Source organism: Channa argus, chromosome 9 (assembly GCF_033026475.1).
Source record: "Channa argus isolate prfri chromosome 9, Channa argus male v1.0, whole genome shotgun sequence".
Classification (NCBI taxonomy): Eukaryota; Metazoa; Chordata; class Actinopteri; order Anabantiformes; family Channidae; genus Channa; species Channa argus.
Window position 1 is genome coordinate 11,301,847 of NC_090205.1, and position 12,547 is coordinate 11,314,393.

A 12,547-nucleotide genomic window follows, 5' to 3' on the forward strand; every position below is an offset into this window, starting at 1 on the left:
TATTTCTCACCTCAAATCTTGCCAAGTCTTGTAATGGCACATTTATTTGTGAACATGGAAAAATGACACAGTGATGGACTTTCTGAGTTTTTACCTAAAGGCTGGCAACATGTTAATCCACAGACAGAGAAGCAAGGAGGAATGTGGTAAACCAATATTGCTGGCACTCTGTGAAATCATATTTTGCTTAGGTTTGTTTTGTTAACAGTATAATAAAGGCACATTTTGTCAGCATTTACTGAGCCAGTGTCACGATAATTTTTACTGCACTATTGTCATGACAAAAAGTAACGCGGTAATCAAGCCACAGTAGCATGATAAGAAAACCATATTTTTGTGTGTCAGAGTATATATATCAGAACAAAAACAGATATACTGTACACTGCATTTGACTTTTCTGACAATGCAAACAAGTCATTTTTAAAGCAAAAATGTCAAACTGAAAGACTGAATCATTGGGCTCCGGGGCTTAAGATGTCGCACTGATCTGTAGGACATTTTCAGACAATGTAGACCAAACGAAAGACTAATTGCTTGAGAAATTGATAATACAAATGATCAGTAGTTGTATAGTTGTTGTATAATGTACTTTATGCACTACATTCAAATAGTATCACATTATGAACTAGAACACTATATGTGTACCATTAGAAATCTTTCTAACAGCTTCAAAATAGCACATAATTTATGGTTATACATAGTTTACAGATTTGGCAGCATGTGTGTGAGCATTTGCACACCTTGTTGTTCACAGAACAGAGGACATGACATACTGATGTTATGTTGTGCTCAGCTGTGTGTTGTTCACTGCTGAAAGGAGTTAAGAGGTTGGCTATATTCCCCCCGGCTATCGGGCTGTCCCACCAGCCGTTTGGATTATACGTGGGACTAATAGACTTATTGAGACAAAGGGAAAGTGGTAACAAACCTTGTTCAAAATATACAGCATTGCATTTATTTTTTCAAAGGTTAATACACAGTATAATCTAACATCCCACTACAACCTTATGATTTTAGACACATTTTTACTTGGAAAATTCCTAATATCAGTATTACATTTTTTAAATTATTGAAACAGTGCAGCCAGCCCAGGTTGTCCTAAATTGTGTCCTATGAAAAGAGTTCACTTTAAGTCCAGCCTGCTGCTTTTACTGCAGAGCCTTGAGTTTGTTCATGTTTTTCATGCTGTTCTCTTAAAAGCCTCTCTGAAGCCCAAGGTCATAATTTAACTATCCTTGGTTTTCACAGCCCTATGAGATGCTTTTACTGGCAACTTTCTGTACTCCTTGTTTAAATGGACCAGTAGGTTTTTAATTACCCCGCTTTTAGATGTGTCTGGTATGAAGCCCACGGTGGTCATGGTAGGACCCATAGCTCTTATGCTTACAAAAACTCATGCAGATTTTATATTGCGGTGCTCACAAAATAATCAAATGAAAATAATAATAGATTATAATAATAGTGACACTGCTGTGAGATTGAGCCGCAGGACAGAACAGAGGCATTTTGAAAGCTGCTTCTCCTCCTCTGTAACCTGAAAGTGAGCAAATGTTTCACCTTATTGTTCCAGTCCTGTTTAATAGTCTTCCTACCATCTGTTCAAACTTCAGCTGGCTTGACATCATAGTACTTTGCTGGCTCAGAGGCTAATGACAGAGTCATGCCAGCAGTATGTAAAAATGGCTTCTCTTTATGCCTGGTTACCATTTTGTAACAGCCGACACAGTCGTTTAGTTACTCTTCATCCTAACTTCAAGTGTGACACTGGTTACATGCTATAAACTGCATGTAACCCCAGGAGAAAATAGGTGTTCCTTCACAAACTTAGGGATTATTTCAGTGGTACATTGAAAGGTACTGGAAATAAAAAAAGAGCTCTAGAGAGAGGTGAAGATACATTAAATGCAGGCAGAGAATGTTATGTGACTATGGATGTAATAGAGCTCGATATATTGTAGCAGAGCCTTGCCGCCAATTTATCCCCATTGCCAGCTGCACTACAGCAACAAAAATATAATTTTCCCCATAGGCCATCTTTGTAAAAGACATGTCTGTAAAATTGTTAACATAACATCTTGAATGGCACAAAATGGTGTTCGTTTTGTGAATAGGTAATGGTACACTCTATTATATTTAACTTTTTTTTTTTTTTGGTATTTGTAGCAGTATTTAAGATTGTGACAGAAAATTGTTGATAGAAAAAAATTGTTCTTTATTTTTTCTTCTCAGGAATAAACTTCATCTTGACTTTTGACCTGCCACGCACAAGAAGTCCTAAAAGTGCTAAAAAAAAGTTTTGGGAGTATTTTAGCACGGATCTGCTCTATAACTTATATACAACCAATCATCAACGGCATATAATGCACAAAGTCACAGAACAGCATTGACAGAGATATTCCTGTTTAAAATGTTTTGAGCACGACTCGTCCTTCTAGCCAGTCAGAGAACATCAAACCCTGTGCATCACATGCTGGCTTTTACTTATTTACTCTAAAGAAACGTTAATGAACACTGGGGAAATTTCTCAATTCAAAGTCTGCACAGCATTGATGAGTGTAGGACAATCACATTGTATGGGAGCCATCTTAGAAGACAGTGTCCCGCTGTCATGTGAGGGTGATGTTGCAGATGTGATACTACCCACTGGAGTTTTCTATTGGTGGAAGGAATAACAAAGATGGATTTGAGACTATTTGGGACAGTGCGGCACCTGGATTAGAATGAGGCAGCGTGAGGCCTCCAACAATTTCCTGTGGTTCCAAGGGAGCTCAGTGGAAACTTCCTCTGCAGGCAACGATTGCCAGCAGCCTGACATTCCTAGTTTGCAATTGATCTGTGGGATAAACTAACAGCACAGGGGAGATTTACAAACAGAGGAAAAGGGAAATGTTGCAATCTGCCTCACACACAGTGTTACAATGTTTTACAATATGTAGTTTGCACAGTATGGCTACTTTGCACATTTGCTCCACAAGTAATTAAGACTGTACAGTAATGTGTGTGGGTGTGTGCATACGCGTATAATCACACACAGAAGGTTCCTGTTTTGTAGGTACAACGTGTAGTCTTTGTACAGCCCGGCTGTGCACAAATACCAAGCTGAGAGTGGCTGTTGAACTTTGGAAATGTCAGCCACTGCACCTCACAGTCAGTACTATCAGTTCATTCCCGGGTGTCCTCGCATCCTCCTTCCATGGGTGCCATAAAACTTTCCATGTGCTCAGAGTGACCTACTGAAATCTTTTGAAGCACTGACTGGGTTATGGGCAGGGGAGCACCGAGGATATGTGCCCTTGCTTCACACTTAGTCTTTTTAAAGTAACCTTGCCAGTTTTGCGCTGGTCAGGGCATCTGAGAAAAAGGTGCTTGTTAGTTGTGCGCTGTGGGTTCAGAGATCACTACACTGGGTGGCTAAAACACAGACATCTGTATGTTATAGTCTTTTAATAAATACTCATGCATTTAGTTTTGAGTGTATCAGAAAGGATTTTGACTCCTTTTTTTTTTTGGCTGTAGCTGAGTACTACATTTTGACTTCTGTTTCCTGCATTAGACTGTAAGGAGCTGTCCGTGGTGCTGTTACATGCTAAGCAGGATTAATTAGTACATACCCCATACCAGTACAGTCTACCTTGCACTCCTGCTCATAAATCCTGCTGTGACAGGAAACAGCACCCTCTTCACCCCCATTCCAATCATGCCTTTCTCCCAGTGCTTCCAAAATCTTGTGCCTCACTGTCAGTCACAGCGCTGATTCTCCCAAGGGGAGCAAGCCCCAACCATCCAGTTTACAGTATGTGCTGCATAATGAGCCCCCTTCATCTATGTGTTGTTGCTGTGTGCCTCCTTGAGAGCCAGCATGTAATTTCTAAGTCCAAGGCCCTTTGAGAATACAACACCATAGGAAAGCAAAATAAACATGTGCATAGTAATGCCTACATAGCTATATCTTTATGTTCCCTGGCTTAACATATGCATAGTTCTTGGTCATGGAGTGGCTTGCATGAGTGCTAAAAATGATGTCTATATGTAATTTCTAATCAGCTCAAAGAAGTGCAACATCTTACAGCTTTGAATGTTTTTTTTCTTTCACTTTTTAGTTTTTTAAATTGGTGCATAGTTTTCCTTCCTTCTGAATACGCGTCCCCTCTTTACCAAACCAAGGAGACAATCCATTACTTCAAAGCGCAAATACTATATCAGCTATTCAGTGACAAATCAACTCTCAGCAAACTGCAGTTGTTGACCTCTGACCTGCTCAGCAGCAGCTCTAAATAAAATAATGTTATTGTCAGAGCCCTTATGCTTCCTTTCGGATTTTCTCTTGTGGACGCACAGTCTCGAGGGGGGTTTTAGGAAGCTCTTGAGTGCCCTCATGTGTTCACTATAGTTTACTTGCTTTTAGATCAGTAAACTGTATGAATGTGCTATTGACATTAGCAAATCAAAACATTTCCAGTGAAGTTTCTCTTGAGTCGCTGTGAACGGAAACACTGTCTGCTTTTATCAAAGGTGTAAATCCCCAAAGGTTTGTTGACGGTGCATAAATGTCCAATTTGCAAATTCTCTTTAGACATGAATTGGTTTTGTCTGTGTGAGTACATGTATTAATGCTGGCAACTCTGTGCTGAAGCATGTGTTTGTATGATGCAATAAGTCACACAAAATAAGATTCATGTTTCTGATGATCTCACTGACTTTAAATGCAGGTAATATGACATAACCTTTGAGATAAACATTTATTCATGACAGCACATTGTCTTCTGTTTCTGCAGGAACCACTTTGAACCTGACTTGTCGGGCATTTTTTGGCTACAGCGGCGATGTCAGCCCACTCATTTACTGGATGAAAGGAGAGAAGTTTATCGAGGACCTGGACGAAGAGAGAGTCCAGGAGAGCGACATCAAGTAAGAAACACACTGCTGGAGTAAATCATTTCACTTGATTTAGCAGTAATGAGGAATTAAGAGTAGATGTAGATAAATTCACTGGAAAATATTAAAGGACGACATCAATGGTTTGGCATGTTTTAGACCATTAACTCCAAATTGCATTCACGAAGATGATGATTTTCTAGAGATTTATTCACTGCCTTTCAAGCAGTTGCGGCTTTCCATTTATTTTGTGCGGTGTGAATAATGTGCGGAGGCTTGATGCTTGCTTTAAATCATTCATTTTGTCACCTTAATTCTTCTGCTGAATTACATTATTGTCCTGTGAGAATGCACCTGAAAGCAGCTGGAAAGCGGATGAGTCATATTGTGCTATATTGTGAAAAGAAACAATAAAATTGCATACAGTACATAACATGTCTTATAACACATGTTATGTACTGTATGCAATTCTATTGCTGCTAGGTTCACACAAACAAAATGTGCAGGCTCTTATTAACACTTCTATGTGTATATAAGAATAATTTCAAGGTTTAAAAGCAATAAATTAGTAAACGGCTGCACAGTGAGAAAGGAAGTTCTCAGCATCGTTAGTTTAGTTTAGTTACTACTTACTGCAACATTACAGTGGTGCCAGTGGATTATATTGGGGTGCACTGACATATTGATTATTTGTCCTAACCTTTATTGCATTTACCAACTGTCAGAAAATCCAACCATGACAAAAAAAAAAAAAAACAGCCAATCTGCTCTGCGCAGTTTGAAAAAGGAAGCCCTGATGTTTTCTTGTTTCTTGCGGTAAAAAGTTTCTCTTCAGTCAGGAGTGGACACACTAACACAGAGTTTTTCGAACCAGTTCCTGTGTGCACCTGCATTTAAAAGCTCAGACAACAATCTGAAAATAAATACATAGTGCGTCATGATGGATTATCTAACACAAGCAATTTCAAGCATTGTAGCTGATGCAGTCGTTATGTAAGGCTTAGTGCTGCCCTTTAAGTTGTTGCCAACACAGAGAATAAAATCTATAAAGCAAATGCAATAAAAAAGGCTACATATATTTTCTAAAATATTGTTTTAAATGAGTACGACTCATAATATACTTAAAAGATAAGTAATTTGGGCCATTTAAAAGTTGGTTTATGTGATACTTAGAACTAGTGTGTATTTAACTGTCTGTGTCCGTGGCAAATGTTTTTTCCTCGCCCTTCTTTATCTACTGTAGAACAGGATGTTTATTTGTTGGATTCGATGTACACCACACTATGAAACCACAGCGTTACAAAAAGCATGCAGGTGTGTCTTAACATTTTGCTCTAAACGTGTTGCTAAATGTCACACACATCTTCTTCACCTTGCTCTCTCTTATCATGTCCTTTCAGAGTAACATTGTAAAATTTGGCCTCACTTTCAAGCCTCTTAGACATTTAAAGCAAGCCCATTTCTATGTCTCTCCCTGCTAAACAAGTCCATTCCCTGGGCCATGTGCATGTTTCCCATTAGGGCTGTTTGGAGAGGCTGCAGCTCTGGGGAGACAGCCCTGTCAGATGGTTAACAACCGCCATTTTTCACACCGCCACCACTATCGCTATCTACCTCGGTGCACCCACCTATAGCGGCATGCAGATGGGCCGTGGGGAGCTGTGGAGGAGGGGGTAGGAGGGAAGGAGAGGGAGAGCGAGAGAAAGAGAGAGGGAGCAAAGAGAGAAGAAGTGGAAGATTAAGAAATATGGTAGAAGTCACCGAGGAGGAAAGCAAAGAAGACAAATTTGTGATAGTGCATTTGCTTGTGCACTGATATGAACAGGCAACAGAAACGAATCTCATTTTAACTACCACTGCTGCTCTCCTGCCTTTCTTACACTGTCTCTCTCTTCCTCCATTACTCCCTGACACCAGGATTCCCCCTCTCCCTGGCTGAGGGGTTATCTTTTCAATAATTTATACCAATATTTCATGCGGCTGATCAATAATGTATTTGATCATCCTCTCACTGTTGCTGATGCTGCTACCTTAAGCTTGTTTAGGTCCAGTCAGTGCCTCGCTTTATTTCCATGACGGCAGCCAGGGATGTGGACTGGACAAAAAGAAGGAGCATGAAGAGAAAGGATGGGAAAAACTGAAGTTGGATAAATCTGTGCTTACCCTGCAGCCAGTCTTCCTTTCGGATGCTACAGCGGACATGTTTCTAAGGGTTATCTCTCTTCTTCAAGCCAGAACCCACACACTTTTAGTTTTATTACTAATGCATCAGCAGGCAAACTTGAGCTTGGAGAAGAGCACTCATACATTAAGCTCAGAGTTTCTGCAAGCATCTATTTTCCAACTCTGTGTCTATTGATTTAGAGGAGTTCATTTCTATGTTAACCCAAGCCCATAAATTTTCATTTGCGCCATCGGGACAGGGCTATTGTTGTTATTGTAGCACGGATGACTGGACATTAGCATAGCACGCGGTGATTAATAAATTAGCAAAGCAAATCTGGCCTCAGCATAATAAAGGAGGTGATCAATATGTTGTTGACCCCATTCAGTGGTTGTTTTGCAGATGTGCATTGAATTGGATGTATAAAAGGAATGAATAAGCTGGAAATTGATCATTGAATGAGCAAACACAGAGGTTTTGCTAATGAGAAAGGGAGAGAATATTGAAACGAAGAAGTGCCTGAAGTCATAGTCTGAAAATGTGTTCATGATTTACTTGTTCGGTCAACTCTGTATCAATCAACTCAATGACCCAACAGAAATGTAGAAGATTTTTCTGGCTTTTCACACATGCCGTTCTACACATCTGACTCTCACACAAGTTACAGTACAGGCACAGTCTGGTGTAGGTCAGCTTACTTTGAAGCCTAACTCTGTGAGTGTGTGTGCGTGTGTGTGTGTTATGAGCTGTCATTCAGCACTCTCATCTATATCTGTGAGCTTCACCTGTACCTTGTTAGCCACCTGCTCTAACTTTAGGTCCTCATCATTTCCATTTGAGACTCAGGTTGAATAACGGCAGTGATTATCCATCAGGTTATATGGCGGCAAGCTCCATTTTCTCATAGAGCACGATGATGTAAAATAGGAAGCTTCAAAGTAAACACATATCCCTGGAGAGCCATGAATTATTCCCGTACCTCCTCTCAACACCCCAGCCCCCAACTCAACGCACTACAAACTGCGCTAAAACTACAAATATCATCAGGGCTGCCTCAGCCTCTACAAAAAGACAATGATACACTTTCAATTACTGAAGCCAAATCTTCCCAACAAGCTGTCCTTATGTGCAGTTTACCGGTTGAAGGCAAGAGAGAAGAGAGATGCTCGAGAGTCATTATCCCCCTACACACTCAAAACACACTTTTGTTTTTCCTTATTCCACTTCTCCTTCTCAACACATAGCCATTATTAACACACCAGATAATACATTTACATGCACCCAAGCTCACAGACAGAGGTTATTTCTTTCTAATTTGTACTTTGTTACCTCCAAAGTGTCATCAGAGCTGCGAGTGCTGTAAAAGTAGGCTAAGTAGTGTGTCTCTGGTATGAGGGAGCATTATCTCCCTGTTCCCTCCTCTATCAGGCTCAACCAGCCCAGTGGGGGACACTCATTTACCTTATGGAATATTACTTTCTCTCCTTCTCTCCGTTACCATGGCAGCCGCTATAAAAAGATTTTCTTCTCATCACCATTATTTGATTCCCCCCCCACCCACCGCACGCGTAGAGGAAGAGCCCTTATTGATTTTCATTTCTCATATGTTTTGAGTGCAGAGAAAGAAATTAACATACCGTGAAGTATTTACAGTAACACAAAGGGGGCTTCAACGAGAAAAATTTGTGTTACAGATAGATACTGCTGGTGGGCATTCACAACCGCTTAACCCTTGTGAATTGTAACAGTATGTTTTGTGATTGCTTCACTCAGGATCTTGGCTTTGAAGCAAATACATGATCCTGGGCATCAAACTGAACTGCATCGATTGCATGTTCTACATTAGTACAGATGAGGGAAACTTGGTACTTCACATCTACGGCCTGTAGGTCTTACAGAGGAGCTTTGTTGAGTGTGTTTTATTATTATTATTATTATTATTATTATTATTATTGCTTTTGCAGGTTGATCAAAGAACACCTTGGTGAACAGGAAGTTGCCATTTCCTTGACTATTGACTCCTTAGAGGAGGAGGACTTGGGAAATTACTCTTGTTATGTGGAAAATGGTAACGGCCGTCGCCAAGCAACCATCCAGCTCTTCAGGCGGGGTAAGTGCTCATTGATGTTTCTCACTATGACCTTGAGTGTTAACCCCTAAACAAATCTGTTTTTTGAATTTTGTGTTTGCCAAAGTGTCTTTACGGTTGGATAAACCCTCGTGTTACACATTGTCAGCTTGTTCCAACTCTTCATTAAAGCTATATGATAAATGGAAGAAAGCCCAGCTGAACCATTTCATTAAATGAAATAAATAATCTGTGCATAATGTTTTACACATTGCAGTCACAATGCAATCAGAAACATTTAGCATTGCTGGGAATTAGCACTGTAGTTGACTATCTTAGTGTCTTGTAAACCCCCAACTTTTACACTGGTTCACATTTATTATTTTATTAGCATCTTTTCTTGCCACAGCAAGCAGGTGACTTCAGATAAAAAGGTAAAAAGGTTTGAAACTGGCTGTTGTGCAATTAGCAGCAAAAGTTACCCAATCTATACTCAGTCTGTAGATTTGCCGAATGGCCCGAAAACACTCTTAATGGATGGTCCCGTGCATCTGCTGGATTCTTAAATAAGCAACTGTTTGCCAATTGTTTTAATTGCTATAATTAAACAAGGAAAATTAAACATGGAAAAACAATCTTAGTTTAGTTTTAAAAGCTGCCACAATAAGTTTTAGGCCAATACCACTTAATATATTGTAATATTAAAGAAAAAGAAAGTATAGAAAGTATTAACCCCCTTTTTTTAAATTTATTTTCAACATTGAATAATGGTCAGTGTCATTTGCCATTTTAATATAAATTTACAAAAACATTATTTTACGTCAAAGTTAAAACCTAATTAATTTAAAATATAAAATAATTAAATGCTTAGGTATTCACCCCACCTTAGGTTAGCATTTAGTTCTGTAGATGCCATAGTTACAGCGCTGAGGCATTGTGGATAGATACAGCTCTGTCAGCTTTGAACATCTGGACACTGCAATTGTCCCACTTTTGTCTTTGCAAAACTGCCCAAGCTCTGTCAGAATGCACAGGGATCATGAGTGAACTGCTATTTTCAATTCCAGCTACAAATTCTCAATTTAATGGAGGTCTGAGCTCTGACTCAGCCACTCCAGAGAATTACCCTTATTGTCCTTAAATCATTTCAGTGTAGCTTTGGCTGTGTGCTTGAATCATTGTCTTGCTGAAAAAATAATTGTTCTCCTTAGTGGCAATTCTCTTGTAGACTGCATCAGGTATTGTTAAAGGACGTCTCTGTATTTTACTGCATTCCAAGTTGAGAAGCATCCTCACAGCGTGATGCTGTCACCATCATGCTTCACAGTGGGGACAGTGTGTTTTTAATAATGTGAGTTTAGTTTTTCTCAAACATTGCTTTGAGTTTGATGTCCAAACAGCTCATAGAATGTTTATCCAGTTGATTTCATTGTCCCACGTGCCAGAATTCTAGCTGAGATTTGATGAGAGCTTTTTTGAACAATGGTTTTCCATCGAGCTTTGACTGGTTGAGGGACCTGGGCAACAGCTGTTGTATGCACAGTCTCTCCCATCTTCAACGTTTAAACAGTATTCGCCGTTCCCACCACTGTCAGCCGACATGCCTGACAAATCTGACTGCGCAACTGCTGCCAAGAGGTGCACATTGATGTTTTAAGTTGGTATGTGCAGTGCAGCGCTGGAACAGTAGAAAATGAATGATCTGGTGGCAAGAGTGAGTGAGAAGGCTCATCACAACAGGCATATATGACTACTTGCTGATGCGAGAACATGGGAACCTGTTCACTGTTCTGGGCCTCAGACTTCCCTGTTCAGTACTGCTTTCAGAAGTGTGTTTTTCTGCAGCAACACCAACCATTTAGTAGAAGATTGTAGCCAATCAAGAGCCTCTTAAGTGCAAGTACAATGGTTTTGGCTCTGTGGTAATGTCACAGATTGTGCACATCGACCAATGTGACAAGCATAACTGCAGCTTAACTTCCTCAGAGGAGTAGGTGTCTTGGCCTCCCTCATTCTCTCAGTTTTTGAGGATAGCTTGCTCTATGCAGAGTCAAGTGTGTGCCGCTTTCCTTCCATTTCATAATGAAGGATTTTACTGTACTTCATATAGTCAATGAATTTTCGTGAATCTATCCTCTGTCTGCTTTTTCAATAATCGTTTCACAGAGTTGCCTTGAATGTTTTGTCTTCAAGGTGTAATTTGATGTGAATGTCCACAAACAGGTGTTTAAATACTATAATCGCTTAAAACACAGTCACTCCACTTATGTGATCTCAATTTGTATCCGTCCATAAATTGTGACTTCCAAAACCAGTTAGTTGTATTGATTTAGGTGAGTCACTACAAAGAAGTAAAATCTATTTATGCTTTATATTTTATTTGTTCAAGACCATTAACCTTGATGTTGACAATAAATTTAAGGGGAGTGAATACATAGAAGCCATACATACCTGAAAATTGCTGTGTGCAGGATAGAAGGAGTTCAGAGAGTACAGGCTCTTGTCTTCTTCCATCATTTTGGGGCATTTTTTATGTCCTCACTCCATCTTTGACTGTGTTAACAATCTATGCATGAGCTCCGATGGATTGTGCTGTTTCTCTGAATATTTCCCCCAGCAGCTGTGTAGCTATTTTGGCTCTCTAGCATGACTCGTCTGAAGCTCTTTTCATGCACTGTTGTCACCCCACAAAGAGAGGTAATTTGAAGCTGTTTAAACAGCAAATTGGTGCACAGCTTTTCTCAACAGACCAATAACGTCAGCATAGAATTACGTTTTAAGTCTTTATCTGTCCGTCTCCCCCACTTTAATCTCTGTCTCTGTGACCGTCTTTTGTAGTTGGCCCAATTTTGTTTGAGTGGTCTTTGCAGACTGTAGACAGCTTCATTTAAATCTCTTTTGTTGAAGTAACATTTCTGAGGAGAAGGATGCTAAGAAATTCTCTCTCTGTGTGTATGTGTGTCTTTTTCTCTTGCTCTCTGTCCTTCTTTTCCACATTATTCTGATGTTTTTTTCATGTTTCCCTTGCTAGAATGCATCACTCATAGGCCCTGCGGCAGGTCTATGAAAGTCTCTTCAGGCTGCTTTTCTTCCATCTCAGAAAAAGAGAGGAGTGGAAAGCAAGTAGAAGTTGTGGTCAGTGAAACAAGTGAGAAAATAAAGATTGCTGTTAATTAATACAAATCTGAAGCTACGGTCAGCAGCCACTAGCTTGGCTTAGCACAGAGAGTGGAAAAATCATTCATGAGGCCGGAAACCAAAATGGTCCAGTGCATAACCTCCTGTAAATCTGCAGTATATGAATTTCCCACTCAGGGTTATATGTGATTTAAACAATACATATACAGTAAAATATGTTGAAATAAGGCTTTTGTATTGTTTTCAGCTAAACTAAACAAATGCTGTAAGTCAATTCATATTTAGCAGACAAATGTGAGAGT

The 12,547-nt window shown here is 39.7% G+C and overlaps 1 protein-coding gene across 11 annotated transcripts in view; it reads left to right on the top strand.

Annotated features, from left to right (window-relative positions):
• The window catches only part of il1rapl1a (interleukin 1 receptor accessory protein-like 1a), a 146,740-nt gene that overhangs the window by 126,353 nt on the left and 7,840 nt on the right, over positions 1–12,547 (top strand). For 9 of the 11 annotated variants that reach the window (XM_067516684.1, XM_067516679.1, XM_067516676.1 and 6 more), the window contains 3 exons: positions 4,776–4,908; positions 9,004–9,149; positions 12,139–12,255. In XM_067516684.1, coding sequence (XP_067372785.1) covers positions 4,776–4,908; positions 9,004–9,149; positions 12,139–12,255 — 396 coding nt within the window. The remainder of the gene's footprint in view (positions 1–4,775; positions 4,909–9,003; positions 9,150–12,138; positions 12,256–12,547) is intronic. The other 2 variants (XM_067516685.1, XM_067516686.1) reach the window with 1 other exon arrangement.